Source organism: Exophiala dermatitidis, assembly GCF_000230625.1.
Source record: "Exophiala dermatitidis NIH/UT8656 unplaced genomic scaffold supercont1.5, whole genome shotgun sequence".
In the NCBI taxonomy this organism is placed as follows: domain Eukaryota; kingdom Fungi; phylum Ascomycota; class Eurotiomycetes; order Chaetothyriales; family Herpotrichiellaceae; genus Exophiala; species Exophiala dermatitidis.
The window spans coordinates 3261647-3279893 of NW_008751650.1; the positions used below are offsets into that span (position 1 = coordinate 3261647).

An 18247-nucleotide genomic window follows, 5' to 3' on the forward strand; every position below is an offset into this window, starting at 1 on the left:
TATTACAACTAGTGACGATGGTAATGATGAGAGGTAGAAAATGTATATATATATTCACGTGTATATATGTGTTTATTACTGTATATGCAGTAGCTCTTTGCCAAACCGTACACTGTACTAGTTGTCGACCCGCCAAAGATAGATTTTATATAACGTACCGGCCAGCCTGCTGCCCGTGATCTTTATGTACACGTATATGTATGTCCAAGTCTATAGTTCCGTCTTTCTTATATATTCTGCAAAATCGCCCGCCCCGCGACTTTGACTTCCTCGACCAGTCTTTCCACCGTGGCTTTTGTAGTAGAAATGTTGACAACAGCACGGAAAAACGACCCCTTTTCGACCTCGTGGCTCAAGGCAGGGGCAAAATCGACGAGGAACCCTCGTGATATCAACAACTGGCTGATCTTACTGGTGAGTGCTGAATTGCGCTTGCCAGTTTTGACCTTGGCCTTGAGCTTCTTGACTTGTTTTGCATTTGCATCAAACTTCTTTTCTTGGTCGTTGCTGGTGTTGTCATCGTACTCGTAGACCAGCTTGCCGCCGGGGGCAAAGTAGAAACACACCTGGAGACACGGCGGCGGATTCGTGCTGACTAGAGTCAAATCTGGATCCTGCTCAATCAGATTTGCAAAGTGACAGGCGACCGAATAGGCGTGTTCGATTTTGGATCGATACCCGGATGTGCCGTAGTATTGCCATGCGAAGAAGAATTTCAGGCTGTCGCCGCGTCGGCCGCATTGGAGTGTTAGGTCGGCTAGATCTTCGGGCGTTGTCCAGGTGTCGTTGTCGTCGTCTTCATCTTGACCATTGACACCGTTGGATTGTAATTCGGGATTGTATCCACCGTCTTGAACAATCTGGCTCTGGCCGTCGGCGTCAACTTCTTGGCCATCAACGTCCTCGTCGTCATCATCCTCGTCATCATCATCTCTGTCATGAAACAAATACCCGGCCCTCAGCGTATTCGCCCGATGAGCATGTCTCAAATCCCTGAGCAACAAGAAACTACACGTCACAGGCACACCGAGCATCTTGTGCGGATTCATAGCGATACTATCAGCCAGTTCCACACCCCTTAGAGCCCGTTGACGAAGTTCATCACCACCAAACACAAAACTGCCACCCCAGGCACCATCGACGTGCATCCAAAGACCATATTTTCTCGCCACAGCTGCAATGGCGGGGAACGGATCGAAGGAGCCCAAAACGGTCGTCCCCGCCGTGGCATTGACATAGAATGGAGTTTTGCCGTCTCGTTGCGCCTGGACGATCAAATCTTCCAATGCCACGGGGTCCATTTCGCCCGTGAAAGCGTCGACCGGCACGGAAATTACACTGGCACTGCCGAAGCCACATTGCTGAGCCGCCTTTTCGATACTATAATGCCCGTGTTCGGACGTGAACAGGACCAACGAGCGACCGTTGGCAGAGTTTCCCAACGTCTTGGTTTCCGGGAATAAGGTGTTGCGCGCAATCACGATGCTGGTCATGTTGCTTGCGCTGCCGCCTTGGACGTTGATCCCGCCGGCGCGTGGACCCGTGAATCCAAATAGATTGGCTAGTGCGCGCGTGACGTGCGTTTCGATCAATGATAATGCTGGCGATACTTGATAGACGTGGAGATTGGTGTTGAGGATGCTGAGAACCACGTCTGCGGCGATCCCCGGAGGTACGGGGGCCGCATATAACTTGTCGAGAAACCCCGGACATGATGTGTTCACGCTGTATTGGAGGATTGAGCACAATGTCGAGATAAGTCCTGATTGACCTAGGCCTTGCTCCGGGAGCGAGAGGGTCTTGGTGTCCGTCAGGATTGTGCGAAGTTCCCATGCTGGGTGGAGGTCCACCAGGGCAGACTTGGTTATGGCTTTGTGGTTCTCGTGGGCCCGGGTCTCGGAGTCGGCTGCCTCGATAAAGGGGATTAGTTGCTCAATCACGGCTGATAGGAGAGACTGTAGCTCTTGAGCCCGTGATGGTGCGGTGGCGGCGGTAGAACCGTTTGTGTGGACAGCCTTGTTGCCGTTGACTTGCACATGGTTCTCTTCCCCATTATTGACGACAGCATTGGTGTCGGTGTGGCCATTGGCCGGGAAATTTCTTGAATTGCCGTTCTGGACCATTCTGTGGTATAGTATATCTCTGGCTCTTTATCTATTCAATGAAAATAATGATCCGCTGGTTGTTTAGATCTCGCGCATCCAAATGCCGGGGTGGATCCACGTATAATACCGAAGTACTTACTGTAGCTGGACAAGCGCTGTAGGAAAAGAACACCACCTCGAACGGTAGAAACAAACAATGCAAAACCGCAGATCTATAAATGAACCAAAAGTATCGCGAGAAAAGCTATCATGTATCCTATGTACAACTATACCTGTGTTTCTGATACATGGTGTTGTAGTCCAATGGCGAAATTTTCCGCTGGCGCGGAATCTTCTCCAAATGACGCAATTTATGAAAACGAGGCTGCGCAAGGCTGCGAGGCTGAGCCATTCAGGGACAAAATAACCAATTGCTATTGACACACTGGCAGCACATGACACTCGTTCGAAAAGACTACGGAAGGTAATTTGTATTATGACCGCAACTACAATCATAGTCTTTTCCTACCCGCCGCAACTGGGGTCCAACATAACTTTCCGCCATACTACATTCATGCATTCGTTGGCACCGCATTCGCACCGCTCCCCGGTGTCTTTCCGTGTTTCGAGGCTTGCTGTTGAGTCTTCTGCATGTGCCTCTCCCTGGCCAGCTGGATAGCACTCTTCTTCTCTGGTACGGTCTTCTTGCCACCTGCAGATTTTCCATGCCCATCCGTCGTCGCCTCGGTCGGGGCATCCTCCTTGTCGTACCCCTTGGCCAAGGCGCGCCATTCCGCCGGTCTCCGCTGATACGAATCCATCGCCCAGTTCTTCCACACATTCCGGCCAAACGGAGATAATCGAATCTGACTCTCCTGGCTTGCCAGTTCCTTAGCCAGCCGCTCCTTCATGAAATGCAACCCCTCTGTTGCTGCCCAGAGAGCATCGGCCACGTACGACCCGCTAAGATCCTGTGCAAGTGCTGCAATGTGCCCGTAAAACCGCGGCACGAATTGTCGACGGAATTGGATATTGGACGGGGTTGGAGAAAGGGCAGTCTGCACCACCCGTGAAGCAACTTGATCCTGACACATCTGTAGCAGTATATCGATGTCAATCGCCAATAAGCTCTCCTGCACGATCTTGTCTGTCTTTGGCGCTTGAAGCATGGCTTGGGCCAATAACGAAGCATGCACGTCTGTCTTGTTGACAGTAGATCGTGGTTTGTCTTGTTTCTCCTCATCTTGGGACTGTTCCGACGTGTCTTTGGCCTTGAAATCGAGCAGCTTGGGAACGAACTGCGCCGGATCCTCGCCGTACTCAGCCTTGAGCACATGTGCCAGATCTTGCAGGTCCACCCCTCGCACAGCACATCGCTCGACAAGAGTTTTGATCAACCCGGTCCTCCGGCGAGCGATCAGTGTTGGAACCTCGGGAAGAAGCAGCGTCTTTGCTTCGTCGAGGTCGTCTCTTCCTAGTCGTTCAAGAATCCGGATCGCCACAAAGCCGGCAATGTCGTTCTTCGCCATACTGCTCAGTCGTGGCTTGAGGATGTTCTTGTAAAGCTTCTTGAAAGACTTGCCGGCAAGCCGTTGCACGAATATCTCCACAAGGTGCGACCCCGTCGGATCGTACATCAATCCAGAGATGAACTTGGCGCTTTCCGTGTCGTCCTCAAGGTCTTCGTCGGGCAACAGCTTCTTGAACACGGAATTCTCTTCGAGCTGTTTGTTTTTGCCAGGGTTGGAAAGCTCTAGTCGTACGAGAAGCTGAAGGACTGGGTTACCTGTCGGATGTGTGGCTAGTGCTCTGAGGTAGGTTGTGTCGAGGGCGGAGATTGCGCTACGGATGAGCTTGTCCAGCGCAGGACGGAAGGACTTTGGTACATTTCGCATGTTTTTGTTTGGTTGTGATTCCTCTCGGCTTGGGGCGTCCAGCTTTTCCTTCTTTTTGCTCGCAAGCATGGACTTTATTGAGTCGTCGTCCAGGGGTTCTCCCGACAAAATGAGGAACAAGACACGAACAGTATGGGATGCGAAACGATCTGTCAGTAGGTATCCCATGTTTGGTTCGAGCTCTTCTGCGGCTTGCAGAAAAAGCTGTTCCATCGAGGGCAGATCTGGTTCCTCGTCTTTGCTTTCGCGGTTCTCCTTGCCCACATGCTTTGCGGCCTCGAGAAATAGTGTTTCGCAGCAATGACTGCCGAAGCGATGACGGACGAGATATGTGAAATGTCCGCAGAATTTGCTGAACAACTTCCGCAGCTGGTCGGGAGTTGATAACATGATAATCTTCTCCAAATACCTCGAGCACGATTGACTCGACGCGACTTTGAGCTCTTTGCCCTCGGTTTCTCGGTGGACAGCCTCAATAAATATGGCGCGGTCTTCTGAGGATTCAAAATCGTTTGCCACGATCTTGTTGTTTACATTGGCGTAGTACTCCTGTTCCTGGGGGTCAAGTAGCCCATGGAAGACGTCCTCGTCTTGGGGCTCTTGGATTCCTGAAGGAGGATCCATATTGAAGCCGATATAGTCGTCCCCTGCATCTCCGTTGATGGCGATATCATCCGGTTGTTCTTCAATCTCAGCGTCATGATCATGATCGTCGGATTTCAACCTTTTGGCGGCGGGTTCAAAATCTTCATCTCCTTTTCGCTTGTTGCTTCTGGCCTCTTCCCGGCGGCCTCGCCTTTTCCTTTCTCGGGGCATTGTGACTCTCTCAGCTTGTAGTTGATGAGTTGATCAAGCGGATAACAGAAGGTACATATGGTTATATGCCAATGTATGGTCTGAAACGACGTCGTCAAACTTGACCCAGGAAAATTATGTGCCAAGTGAATCCAGGATCTACATAGTACAGTGGTACATTACGCCAGCCAATCACACTAACTTTTGCTTTGCCACAATAGGAACAGTCCATTAGAGCAATTTTGCGTCTAGTCACGTGATGCGCGAGGCTGTAGCCTTATGAGCCGCCTGTGGTTCAATATAAAACAGTACATCATCTGAGGCTCTATCTTTATTCTGTTGGGATTGAGAGTACGGTACACAAGTCGCAGCCGAGTTTCAGGCTTGATACGGTGATACAATCAAGGAGTGCACCGTTCAAGGAGCCATTTTCTCACAAACCATACAAGGTAACATAATGGGAAAGATAGTCCGACTACGATGGGACTTGGAGAACATTTGTTTCTGAAGCAGTCAAACACAGTGGTGGCGGTGAATATTGTATGCCTGAAGGAGCTGCTGTGCCCCACAGGTGTAAAAAACGTCGGTTAGCCCTGATGCCATCAACGCCCGTCAACGTAGCATAGCCAGGCATGTTAGAGAAACTAGGAGAACGCCCTTGTTGCGTGTCTTTTCGCTCATCAGTATCGTGTGTCAACTTCCAGACCTTCAGATCCGTAAACACAGACCGCAGCACCACGGGGTGCGTCAAAACCCCATTACCCTGCCGTCTTCAAGCCCGTGTAGTTAACCATGTATCACTTGGACATCGAGAAGCGGATGTGTCTTTCCCAAGTCCTAAAATCTCCAAGTGCCTTTGTCGGACGACAAGCCACACCTTGTGTAGTGTGTTATTTCGTAGATTTAGCTTGATGAGCGGTTGAACCACGCCGAGCAAAGCTGGTCTCATCTTTCCGTAGCTTGGTTTGGACGGCATATCCTCACGGGAACCTCAAGCAGCCTTCCATAACCTTCCGCAAGACCGCTAGACCAGTCAAAACAATGCTCGTCCTATACACATGATAGGGGCCGAGCGTATAGTAAATGGGTTGGGTTGATCTGCCCGGGATGCAATGAGGTCCAGCTGTAAGCCCACAGCATCAAGCCGCTCACTGACGGCACTTAAGGTGTGATCCAGTGAAATGAGATTGCCGATGTCTGAGCGCAGGCTCGAGTGGCTTTAAGAATTGAAGCCAACCACTCCGACCATCCAAGACTGTCACCAGCACACTTCCGAGCGGATAGTCTCCGTGCTGGCCTTTTCTGTTCAAACCAGACTTTCAGCCAGCCTGCTCCTGCGCGGCCATCTGCAATTTCTGCTGTAGCTGCAACAGCTCGACTCTTTTCTTCTCACTGCCCTCCTGCAGTTCTTTGATCCTCGTCTCTATCCGCGAGATCTCCTTGCCAATGAACTCGAGCCGGCCTTCGACGGCACTGACAGCCTCGGATTTGGCTTGCTTTAGCAGCACAGGACCAACGAGCTTGTAGATGCCGGCGTCGTCAGTGAGGGACGCGAATTCCTTCTGGACAGACTTGTTCTCTTGCTGTTGAGCCTCGAGTTTCTGGCGGGCTTCGATTGCAGTTTGCAGGTCTGCAAGAGCGGCAGTCCGTCAGTAGCTGGTCGATCACATACTCGTAGCAGGCTCTACCAGTTGATCAATACTCACCGTCCTGAATCTTCTGTAGAGCTTCAGACAAGGCCTGGAGTTTCGCCCGGTCTTCTTCCATGGTGCAGTCTAACCCTGTTACAACGAACGGTCCTTTTCCGTAGAGTTGTAGCACAAGTACTCTTCACGTGTACCAGAGGATTGAGATATGGACTATACTCAGTCTGAAGACAATGCTCTTGTGTAGAAAGAGTGTGTATCGCTTATTTGTTTCGCGGGGCAATTGCCGATGGACTGGCAGCGGATGATGAGGTTGAATCTCCGATAATAATCGACCGTCACATCGTGATCCAGTTTCGTTCCGCATCCCACTTCGACCACTAATTCCAGATCTCGGTAGACTACAACAGCCTCCTACAAGCAGCACTTCACGCACGGCGGCCCATACCTGAGCATTTTCTCTCTCGGACAACTGGAGCACAAGTGCTGCAGTGCTAAGTGTGTCCCTCTTCAGTTTTGCCGCACTCCGTAACCCGAAGACCGACCGCTGCCTAAGCGCCTCTTGTTTACCTTGGCCATTACGACGGCAACAACCACAACTACCAACACAACCACCACCAGCAGGAGACTCCCATCTTCCTCGTCTTCGCATTCTCGCACGCCAAAAGGGCACTACTTGGCCAACACCGACCGCCATGTCCAACACGGACTTTCTCGGTCGGGCGATCGACACGGTGAAAAAGGCGATTGAGCTGGACACGGCGGGATCGTACGAGCAAGCGTACCAACAATACTATGCAGCACTCGAACTGTTCATGCTAGCACTAAAATGGGAAAAGAACCCGAAAAGCAAAGAAATGATCCGGGCAAAAGCAGGCGAATACATGGACCGGGCGGAAAAGTTAAAAGCGCACATCCAAGCCAACGACTCGAGCAATCGCAAGAAACCGGCGGCAATGGGGGTGAACGGGAAAGCGGTGAACGGGGCTGGGAAAGGCGATGGAGGAGACAAAGAAGACGAGGACGCAGACAGCAAAAAGCTACGGGGCCAACTGACGGGGGCGATATTGACAGATAAACCCAACGTGAAATGGGAAGACGTGGCCGGGCTGGAACAGGCCAAAGAAGCCTTGAAAGAGGCGGTGATTTTACCCATCAAGTTTCCACACTTGTTCCAGGGCAAACGACAGCCGTGGAAGGGGATTTTACTCTACGGCCCGCCAGGGACGGGTAAATCGTATCTAGCGAAAGCAGTCGCCACCGAAGCCAACAGTACCTTTTTCAGCGTCAGCTCGTCCGACCTGGTCAGCAAATGGATGGGTGAATCGGAGCGGTTGGTCAAACAGTTGTTCAACATGGCGCGCGAGAACAAACCGGCCATTATTTTTATTGACGAGGTGGATGCCCTGTGCGGCCCCCGTGGAGAAGGCGAGTCCGAAGCCTCGCGCCGCATCAAGACCGAGTTGCTGGTCCAGATGGACGGTGTGGGCAAGGACTCGAAGGGTGTTTTGATCTTGGGTGCCACAAACATCCCCTGGCAACTTGATGCTGCTATCCGCCGTCGTTTCCAGCGGAGAGTCCACATTTCTTTGCCCGACAAGCCCGCTCGCATGCGCATGTTTGAGTTGGCCGTCGGAGACACGAAATGCGAATTGACCCAGGCCGATTACAAGACCCTGGCCGATTTGAGCGAGGGCTATTCCGGAAGTGATATCAGTATAGCGGTTCAGGATGCCTTGATGCAGCCCGTGAGGAAGATTCAAACAGCCACCCATTACAAAAAGGTAAGACAAAACAAAACAAAACAAAACACGGACAACGGATCTTTGGACTAATTGTTTCAAGGTCACTGTCGATGGCGAAGAAAAGCTCACTCCTTGTTCCCCCGGCGATCCTGGCGCCATTGAAATGACCTGGATGGACGTCGACTCGGAAAAACTCCTCGAGCCCCCGCTGCAAGTCAAGGACTTTATTCGCGCCATCAAGGCTTCGAGGCCGACTGTGTCAGCTGAAGATCTGAAGCGGAACGCTGAATGGACCGCCGAATTTGGAAGTGAGGGTGCTTAAAACAACATTCACTATTTTTCTCCTCCGAACAAAGAGAGACTTTTGCTGGTGTCAGTTTGCACGTCGGCGAAATCCCTTCAAGTTGCATTTGGTCGGAAGATCCCTGGCTCGGCTGCATGTGGGTCCGGCTGTTGAATTGCCGGCATCCAGTTGCTTGCTGCCTTTAACTTTGATGGGCTCCCATAAGGATGGTATCTGGTATCCAATATCTGTCATCATAAAGTCGTGTGTCTCTCCGTGGGTGTGGGCGTGGGGCAATATTGACACCTCATAGGGTGTAGGGGAGTTAGTTGAACGGGTCGAAGCTGCCAGTGATGCAGCTGCAAGTCGTGGAACATGGAATCAGCAATATCTATGCTACCTACCTGATCCAACCGCGTTGCTACAGGACATTATGCGCCATCCCATCCCATGCTATACCATGCCGGGAACAAAGGCAACATGACAAGGAAGGGCGCCCGTAATTACCTGAGAAGAGAAATAACAAGACGGGAATCAGGATGACCTTGAAGGCGAACGTGATGTCATGTTTCTTGATGCGTGAATGGGATGAGAATGAGCAAAGGAGTTCGTGTTGTCGCCGTCGTTTGTTGGTTTCTTCTTGATAGGAAGGGGTTTGAATTGCATGTCGGAGTCCGAGTCTTGAAATCTGGAAAGTCAGTCACAATTTGTTGCCTTTCATTTTATTCTTTTGTTTTGTCGTAAATGATTTCTCCTCCAAGAAGAAACGATATTGGAGGCACTGCATGGTAATTAATCTTGTCTCAAAGTAATTCTCATTAATTGGTATTTACTTAGGTGTTACAACTCGACCAGCGAAGATCAGAGTAGATCGGATCGTGATCGTGATCAATCATTATGTTTTTTAACTATCATTCATTAAATCGTAGATGTATATAAACACAACAACAGAAGGCGAAAGGGTACAAGAAAGGCATAAGGGCATCGCAATTCCATAATGTCGATAATGCAAACGTAAATACAAACCTCGCTTTGCTCAAGGATATAAATACCCCTTTTCAAAGTAATTCCCATACATGTCCACGACCCCCGTGCGACCTTTCGGGTCTGGGTTTCGAATGACCTTGATCTCGCCCGTCCAGTGGCCCGGGACGAATTTCATATCGAGGTCGGAGCACGGATCGGCAGTAGAATTTGAAGTCGATGATGACATAGGGGGAGGATTGGAGACGCAAGCATTGGAGGCATGCGAATCGAATCCGTATCCGTAGCCTCGCGGTTCCTCTTGCACACCGTTCACTCCGAGTCTCCCATTTGTCAAGAAATTAGTTCCGGCACGGTTGTTCATCTTCTTTGACCGCGCCAGTTCATCTTCGTATGCCTTTTTGCGTTCTTTTCTCCAGGCGGCAAGCTCGGCGATCACGTCGACTGTTGGTTCCTCGGTAGTCTCTTCGGCCTGCTGCTGCATTGAATGTGATGTCGGAGGACGTCTTTGTGATTGCAGCGAGCCAGCACTTCCTGGGGCCTCGGCAAGAACAGGACTCTGATTCCCTCGTTGTGCTTCATTTGAGCTCCGTCGGTTCCGACCGAGAGGCAAATTCCGGGGACTTCCCAACACACCAGAAGAGCCGGCGGCATAATTCATCGAAAAGGGGGACAGCGTGCCGCCGCCGTGACCCCCAAACACACTGCTATGAGGACTGGTAGAGCCACCACTGTCGGCATCATCCGCCGTCAACAGAATCTTGTCGTCAAAGTGCGCCGTGGGAAAGTATTTCTCCGGGTCGTGCTGATAAATACCGCATTCATCCTGCTCCTCGCCTTCTTCGCCGAAGAAACTAAAGTCGTTCTCGGCGGCAGACCAAAGGTTCTCGCTGTCGCGGTCTCCTGTCGAGGATTTACTCATGCTGAGATGTTGGCGGGAGTGTTGCCAGGCTCGTTGGCCATTGACTTTTCCTGTGCCTGTGCCTTGCTGCTCCATCTCTAGGACGATGGTGCGGAGGGCAAAAAGCGACCGCGCTTGCTCAAGCTCGGCGATATGTCGGGCTCGGCCAGGAGGAAGCGAGTAGTCGGCCTTGGCTAAGAGGCGCGAAAGGGCCGACTCGTCGGCACAGGCAGATATAAAAGCTTTCAGGGCATCGATGAGCTTTGACGACTTGGGCACGGTTGTAGGAACATTGGTAAGTATCAGCGTCCTCAGGTTCGGGAGCAGGCAAGGATGTAGTGCCTTTAAATTGAAAGCTATTGATCTGGGAATCGGTGTTGCTGGCTTCAAGGCCTCGGACGACAAGCCTGCAGGTCGTTTGGCGAGGAGCGCTTCTATACGGGCATGACGATGTTGAGTTGGGGTAGCCGGGGGAGGAATTGTGGGAGGCGGCTGGGCGGGAGGCAATGGCTCCGAAGTCAAAGGTGTAGGCAAACTGGACGTTGGCGGAGGGTTGGACCTTGATTGACTAGGAGACCCGAGCTTTGACTGAGACGGAGATATCAATGGTTGAAAGCCCATGGTACCGTGCGAGTGCGGTGTCATGGGAGAGACCGGAGAGAACAGGGATTTGTTCGTACTGTGAGTACCCGTCTCATCTGAGATTTCCGAGTCGGTCACAGTAACGTGATCATCATGTCCAGAATCCATCGTTGATGGGTTCTGATCAACCAGCTCTGGAGCATAAGCCCCTTCACCTCTGATGGGACTCTGAACCTCCGCAGGCTTTTCGCTGGACTCTTCCGGCTTGTCTCCAATGGGAGGGCTAACGGCAAAATACATCACGTCGCCAATTAGCTCAGCCCTCGGCGGCGCTGGGGTAGCGTCCAGTTCGAAAATAGGTCCATTAGAGCCTGGCAGCTCTACTGGGTAGCGATCTGAAGAGGGTGCCTCCACCATCACTCTGTCTGCTGGTAGCTCAGAAGCAAGCGGTTGCGAGCCGGCCAATTCGGTCGATGGTGCCATGGGTTTCGCAGCCTCTGCTGTGATATCTACTTTTGACGTGACCAGTGCGTGGTCAACACGTAGATAGGTGAGGTTTTTCCTCGCATGATGCGCAAGGACCGGAACCAGCTTCTCAGCCCCCGGAAAACGGACTTCGTCAATATATCCAGTCGCAGACGAGAGAGATTTTGTCCTCGAAATAATCTTGACCGTGTCGACGGACCCGCCGTCGAAAATGTGGAGGCGCTCTGACTTCAAGAGGCTGGATAACCCTTCCACGGAAAGATTATTCCCTGAGATATATAGATGGGTCAGGCCACGGTGCGGAATGTCCTCAAACGCCAACCTGCCGGTCAGCGGATTCGTCAATTGCTTGAGGAGCTCACGATCAAGTTCTTCACTTCGGAGTGTATCGAGGCTGAAAAAGTCCGGCCCGGGAGCCATGCCTACAGGCCAATCTTCTACATTGAGAGAGCCTAATTGAGGCGCATCAGGAGGCAGAAAACATGCCTGCATCAATGACCGGACAGCCATGTCGGTCAGAAGATTGTCTCGCAGATCCAATAGCCGGACACGAATGCCAATGGCGTTTGCCAGCACCTCGGCCTCTCCATCTCGAAGACCGACACCGCGCAGCTTAAGCACTTGCAGATCCGACAAAAAGGACAGGGCTGCTAGAACTGCCGCATCTCTGGCCGGTGATGTGTATGACAAGTCAAGGTAAACAAGACTGGAAAACCTTGGTAGTGCATTGGCCAAAGAGACTGACGTGGTGTTCGGCTCGCTGGATGCCAGCAGTAGTTTCAGCCCGAAGCTAGGCAATGTGTTCTCTTCACCATTTGACAGTTTCCTCCCAATGGTTGTCGTCTTCAGAGCATTGAGACTATGGTGGTCGAAGAAAGGTAACTTGGTGACAATGAGGCTCTGCAAGTTCGGAAGGTATTCGAGGACATCGCGCAGCCACGTCGGATTGGGCCCGCCATAAATCTCGCTCAGTGCGGGTGGGAGGTGTAGAGTATGAGTGAGACTGCGCACGCTGAGTCTCGCTTTGCGCAGAGTCCGCTTGAATCGGGTCAGGGCGACGTAAACGGCGTCATTGGCGATGCCAAAATGAGACGCGGGGTCTCCCCAGAGGAAGGGAACAAATATCGAGTACCATTTCCGCGACACCAGGCAAGCCGAGCACAGATCGCTCGAAGGAATCCAGGGCGCGATAATGGACCAAGTCTCACGGCTAACTGCACTTTCGTACGACGGCGGCACGTCAGGCTTCATGTTGGAGGGGAAGCGCTGAAAGGTCGAAGCATCTTGGCGAGAAAAGACGGCAAAGACGTCTTAGGGTATCCAAGTAGATGCGCGTCGACTGAAGACTGCGGCGAACTTGAAGAAGGCTGAGAACTGTTGTAGTTCTACAATTACTAGTACAGGTCGATGTGGTGTTGGCACATGCCGAGAAGTAATAGACCAAATACGAGTATCAGCACGTGCAGAGTTGGAGTTCTCGGAATATTTATAGAGCGAGTTAGGGCGGTGTCACGTGCCGTCCTGATTTTGCCCTGAATCAGCCTTGCGGCGAACACGAACATTTGAGAGAGGCTTGGGATACGAGTGCAATGTAGCCTGGCAATCAGTGACACTATACAGCATTGTACATGTATCCTTCGCAGTATCCTTCGCAGTTACAGCTTCCTCCGTAATCCCGCTCTTGCGTAGACAGAAACCAAAAGTGTTCCGCGTAGCGTTTGCAACGGTGATATTCTTCATTGGTGGGACAACTATTCTCCAAAGAATGATTGTCCCTAATGGCGCATCATTAATCCATCATGATATCTGTGGTGAGTGTTATGGCTGTCCAAGCGCCGAGACCCTTCCAAGTCCAGACCAAAATCATATAGCACAGAGAGAGACTCTCCTACCAACGGCAAAATCAAGAGCTGTACGCCTGGCATATCAACGTCGACAAGATGAACTGTGGTCAAGGGCTGGCTGCTTTTGTCCGGGAGGTACTAGTGATCTACATGACATATAACAAATCGGTATCTGGAAGATGTCAGTATATTTCGATGCTGTTTCGAGACAAGTACTTACTCAAAGGATGTGAGCAGCTCAATTGCGGCTTCTGAGTATACTTTGAGGCCAACTCGTCTCGAATGCTGTTCAACAGCTGCACGTAGCTTTGGTGGGGATTCTTTTTCAAGGCGGTCACAAACGCCCAGCTCATTGCCCCGGTAGCTTCTCCGTTGATTTGCGCATCTTGACTGGTCTGTTCGTCTTTGCTACCAGACCACATGATCACATCAGCGGGACTGGTCTTGGTCTGCTTGTTGCGCTCGTATGTCGAGTTGCCAGTAGTAGCCTTTTTGAACAGCCCCATAGCCGTCGAAGCCATGCCGCCCAAATCTCCTCGAGCGTAAGATGACACAATAGATAGCAGCCCTTGGCCTGCTTCTTTGGCCAAGTTGGGTTCTTTGAGGATGCCCTGGGTCGAGTAGATATACGGCAAGTCCAGGGCAGAACCGGAGTGACACGAGTCGAAGATTGCCGTGAGCCTGACTCCAGGAGGGAGCGATTTGACCAGGATGCGATGCATCTCGTCATCCACAATGTGTCCGGCGGTTCGGAAATCGACCGGGTAAATTACTTCGTCATAGCCATCTTCTTCATCTCCATCAAGATCCGGCGTCTGTCCACCGTGGCCGCTGTAGTGGAAGAACAATGAATCGTTGGGGCGAGCGTCCTTGACCAACCAATGCATTGCCCGGAGTATATTAGCTTTGGTTGGTTGCGACATTGGGTTCTGTTGGTCATCCGTCAAGATCACCATGTCCTCCCTGGCATAGCCGAAATTCTGGTTCAGATAGGTCGACATGTTTTTGACATCGTTGATGCAGCCTCGCAGTTGTCCTCTTTGGCCAAAATAGTTGATGCCGATCAACAACGCCTTTCGTTTTCCCGTGCAAGCAGAGTATTGAAACTGATAGCCGGCAGGGGCACCATGACCAAACTGCTGAGGGGTGGTAGGAGGCGGTCGAGGGCCAGCCGAGTTGCCCTGTGAGTACTGACTCTGGTTGTATGAAGGCATTCCGGGTCGAGGGCCTACGCGACGTTAGTATACAAGGCTGACCTCGGCGAACGAACAGAGACCAACCTGGATAGCCGTTTGGCTGCGGTGGAGGAGATCCATAGCCGCCATAGCCGCCGCTCTGAGGAGGCGGAGGATTGTTATAGCCATATGGAGCTACTTGTGGCGAGGGATGACTGTACATGGGCGGAGGGCCATAATTCTGAGGCGGAGGAGGGCCGTAGCCCTGAGGAGGATATTGTTGAGGTGACTGCGACGGAGGATATGGGCCTTGCGGGTAGCCTTGAGGAGGGTATGGTTGTGGAGAGTGTGATGGAGGGTAACCGTAACCTCCGCCGCTGTGCTGTTGAGCACCGAAGCCGCCCTGGCCGGGGTAATAGGACATTTCGAGATTGACGTCGATTTCAAGCAGGCGATTCAATAGATTAATGTGCGTGTATAAAAGAATAAAGGTGGGAGACAGCTGAAACAACGAGTTCAGGCGGCGGTACAACTACAGACGGGTCTCGGCTCTAGACTGCAGTGGGATTTTATGTCAAGCCTGCGACTCAGCTGCGTCGTCCGGAGGTGGAGACGGCGGGAGTGCGCGTCGCTCAGCTGGCCCACGCGCGGTGGGAGTGGATAGTTGATGGCGGACAGTAGGTAATCAGGATATGTAGGTAGTACTGAGGATAGATGGGATGGGCGAAATGAATCCTCGTAGTTCGAATCGTACCTCAGGCTGTAAATGTGCAGCGTGCAGTGTTGGCGCTTACAATTGTATCGAAATGGTGCCTGCGCCTGCGCCTGCGCCCTGCGGTCTCCTGGTGACCTTGAAGCTGACGAATGTTGACACTGCACTCGCATACATTGCCTGTCTAGGTACTAGTAAACTAAAAGGACTGGTAGTATTACTGCAGTACTAGCAGCACCTTCTAATAGTACGTGACTAGTAGACACTTTACACTTGTATCTTCGCTCAGCTATAACTTCGTCTAGAATCTCCTCCACTGCCACTGTCAGTGCTGCCACTGTCAATACCCTCCACTCGGTCATTTCGTACTTTTGTCCCCTAGCATCTGCCAGTGCGACACTCCGATGTACACACTACAAGGGTTGGGCGTCAAGGGTCGCGTCGTTCCCTAGCCGCCTCGTATCATGCTCTTCCATTCCTTTCTCTGCTGCTTCATCGGATTGTCTCTAGTATGGCCCTTCCCGAGCGGAAGGGAGGCGACAGCCTAAAGAATAAAATCGACGACTGCCAACGTTGTCAACTGGAGGGAGACCATCTAGATATTCTTGTCTTGTCTTGGTTCGCCTGGGTCCCGAATATTAATCCAGCAGCTGAGGAGGGCCATCGATCAATCATTCTTGACTTGGATCTTTTTCAGTCTTTTCCGTCCTCTGTTCACTTCTCTCCTTTTTCTTTTCTTTTCTCTTCCGTTCAAGATCCAGGTATCGTGTAGTGTATTGCAGCGCGTCGTCTATGGGGGAGTCGATGGCCGCAGGAGTCGTTATCATCACAAACAAGATAGGTATTCGATCCTCTTTCTCTTAAGGCAAGCAACACAACCCCAAACCAAGCGGGATCGCAATTCCAGGGGGCTAAAACAAGCAGAAACAGAAACCGAACAGAAGAATTTAAACATTATTTCTTTTTTCTGTTCTCTTCTACCGTCTCGGCATACCCCTCCCTCGTCCCCTGAGGGCACGCTGAGCCGCGCCAGGAGGCAGACCTCTCTGGGGCGCTTGCGGCGGCGCGCTCTCTTCATTCTTGATGGTTTCATCGACGGAAAGAATCAGACAAGCGGCCTCGACAGCAGCGGAAATGGCATTGACTTTGACGAGCGCAGGTTCCCAGACAAAGGCGTCCATATTGTTACGGACGCCTTCATGGTCGAAATCGACGCCGGCCCAGACATGACCTTTGCGATGCTCGACGCGGAGTCTGTTCAGGATATCCGTAGCATCAAAGCCTGCATTGTCGCATAGTTGACGAGGAATAATTTCCAAGGCTTTAGCAAACGCCTTCACCACGGCCTGTTGCTTGTGCGGCACGTTCTTGTCGGCATACCGGTGCAAGTATCCGGACACTTCCATCTCAGTAGCACCACCGCCAGCAACAATGGTGTGGTTGCGCAGGGCGCGCTTGACAATCATGATGGCGTCGTGCAGACTGCGCTCGACCTCGGCGATGAACTGTTCGGCGCCGCCGCGCAAGATCAACGTACACGTCTTAGCCTCGGGACAGTTGCTGAACAAGTTGTAGCGCTCTCCGCCGATCTGGCGCTCCTCGAACAGTCCACAAGTGCCAAGATGCGACGGCTGGATGTCGGTGCAGGTGCTCTGGATCGTGGCCCCCGTGGCCTTGCACACGCGTTCCATATCTCCTGCGGCCACTCGCCCCGCACAGAAAATGTCCCGGTCGGCAAAGTACTGCGTCGCCAGGTCGCCAATGGGCAAACGACTCAAGACGACTTTTGCTCCCGTCTTGTATAGCGCCTCCATCTTGTCGTAGATGATTTGCCATTCGGCATCGACAATCGCTTGGTATTCCGAAACCTGCTCCACGCGTACCTCGGCGTTGTCCTTTTCGGCCTTGAGCTCCAGTTCGACGTTCAGACACACGATCTTTGGGTTCTTGAACGATTTCGGTTGTTGCTCGAACCCGGCGTACGAAAACGTCTTTTTGAATGCCACCCCATCGACGAATAGGGAATCTTCCAACGCTCCGCCCGTGATTTTCTTGATTCCAATCAAGTTTTCGTTCAGATCGTCTTGGTCGAGAGAGAGGACGGCGTCGACGACCACTGTTGACAGACAGTTAGTACATAGTACTCTCAAGCAGCACAGGACGCCAGTTCGAGTTGCCAAAATATGCTGGAAAAGAGGGGTGGGGTGTAGGGTGGGTGTGTAGAGCAATATCTAGGGACCTGTGTGTGTACATACTCTTTGTAAAAAAGTCGGCATTCCGATGAATCAATTTACTGCTCATGGCAGTAGCCGCCAACTTGCGCAGCGTTTCCCTCTTGTTCGCCTCGTGCGTTGAGACGGCAATCTCCTTGATTTTGTTGATGGCCATTTCCGAAGCCCTCCGCAGACCTTTAATGATCGTCTGTGTGCTGACACCCTGTTCGACCAACTCTTTGACTTCCTTGAGGATTTCGCCCGCCAGCACGACCACCGACGTCGTCCCGTCTCCGACCTCTGCATCCTGCGACCGCGCAATGTCGACCAAGATCCGGGCTGCGGGGTGAACGACATCCAACAGTTTCATCACCGTTGCGCCATCGTTGGTGATGGTCTGTTTGCCGCCGGCGTCGACGAGAAGTAAATCGCCACCGTAGGGTCCTAGGGTCGCTTTGATCGTGTCTTGGACGGCGAGGCAGGCGTTGATGTTGGAGATGACTTGTCCTTTGCCTTGAGATTGGTCGGTTCCTGTAAATCTAGTTGTTAGATACCTGTATTGTACCGCGGAGCAAAGCGAAGTAGATTTGTAACTGATAGAACACAGATTGCACTGATGGTTCTTCCGGCTGTTCGGTTCGATTTCGCTCCCTGGTCCGTCTCATCTCGTGGACTGGAATGGACCTCGAACTTGAACAGCGGTGGCCCGGACATGGAGCGGAGGATGGAAGACCAAAAACTGACCTTCTTTCAACACGATAATCGTAGGCGTCTGGCCGCCAAATGCCGCCATTTTGTGTGTTCCGACTTCCCCTCTCTCCTACTTGAAATCCGATCGTCGACTTCTCCTTGGTGCAAGTGTCAAGTGGGTTGTCTGGGAGTGTGGTCGGGTGCAGTGACAG

General features: G+C 51.9%; 7 protein-coding genes across 7 annotated transcripts; 1 reads left to right on the forward strand and 6 right to left on the reverse strand.

The window, feature by feature from the left end:
• Nucleotides 1–27: 27 nt before the first annotated feature.
• HMPREF1120_06734 (glutamate decarboxylase) lies at nucleotides 28–2461 on the reverse strand. The gene has a single exon (XM_009160944.1). The coding sequence runs from the start codon at nucleotides 2121–2123 to the stop codon at nucleotides 228–230; it is 1896 nt and encodes a 631-aa protein (XP_009159192.1). The 5' UTR covers nucleotides 2124–2461; the 3' UTR covers nucleotides 28–227.
• A 34-nt stretch (nucleotides 2462–2495) lies between these two features.
• HMPREF1120_06735 (uncharacterized protein) lies at nucleotides 2496–4895 on the reverse strand. The gene has a single exon (XM_009160945.1). The coding sequence runs from the start codon at nucleotides 4793–4795 to the stop codon at nucleotides 2657–2659; it is 2139 nt and encodes a 712-aa protein (XP_009159193.1). The 5' UTR covers nucleotides 4796–4895; the 3' UTR covers nucleotides 2496–2656.
• A 140-nt stretch (nucleotides 4896–5035) lies between these two features.
• On the reverse strand, nucleotides 5036–6909 carry HMPREF1120_06736 (prefoldin beta subunit). The gene is made up of 2 exons (XM_009160946.1): nucleotides 6481–6909; nucleotides 5036–6404 (listed from the first exon to the last, which is right to left on the reverse strand). The coding sequence occupies exons 1-2, from the start codon at nucleotides 6539–6541 to the stop codon at nucleotides 6094–6096; spliced, it is 372 nt and encodes a 123-aa protein (XP_009159194.1). The 5' UTR covers nucleotides 6542–6909; the 3' UTR covers nucleotides 5036–6093.
• Nucleotides 6910–7115: 206 nt separating this feature from the next.
• On the forward strand, nucleotides 7116–8487 carry HMPREF1120_06737 (vacuolar protein sorting-associated protein 4; the record flags this gene model as incomplete). Its single annotated transcript, XM_009160947.1, has 2 exons — nucleotides 7116–8204; nucleotides 8266–8487. The coding sequence occupies 2 exons, from the start codon at nucleotides 7116–7118 to the stop codon at nucleotides 8485–8487; spliced, it is 1311 nt and encodes a 436-aa protein (XP_009159195.1).
• A 753-nt stretch (nucleotides 8488–9240) lies between these two features.
• Nucleotides 9241–12836, reverse strand: HMPREF1120_06738 (uncharacterized protein). The gene has a single exon (XM_009160948.1). The coding sequence runs from the start codon at nucleotides 12650–12652 to the stop codon at nucleotides 9485–9487; it is 3168 nt and encodes a 1055-aa protein (XP_009159196.1). The 5' UTR covers nucleotides 12653–12836; the 3' UTR covers nucleotides 9241–9484.
• A 555-nt stretch (nucleotides 12837–13391) lies between these two features.
• Nucleotides 13392–14844, reverse strand: HMPREF1120_06739 (metacaspase-1; the record flags this gene model as incomplete). Its single annotated transcript, XM_009160949.1, has 3 exons — nucleotides 13392–13417; nucleotides 13466–14473; nucleotides 14526–14844. 3 exons carry the CDS (start codon nucleotides 14842–14844, stop codon nucleotides 13392–13394), a joined length of 1353 nt encoding a protein of 450 aa, XP_009159197.1.
• A 1265-nt stretch (nucleotides 14845–16109) lies between these two features.
• On the reverse strand, nucleotides 16110–18138 carry HMPREF1120_06740 (T-complex protein 1 subunit eta; the record flags this gene model as incomplete). Its single annotated transcript, XM_009160950.1, has 3 exons — nucleotides 16110–17248; nucleotides 17388–17876; nucleotides 18090–18138. The coding sequence occupies 3 exons, from the start codon at nucleotides 18136–18138 to the stop codon at nucleotides 16110–16112; spliced, it is 1677 nt and encodes a 558-aa protein (XP_009159198.1).
• Between the last annotated feature and the right edge of the window lie 109 nt (nucleotides 18139–18247).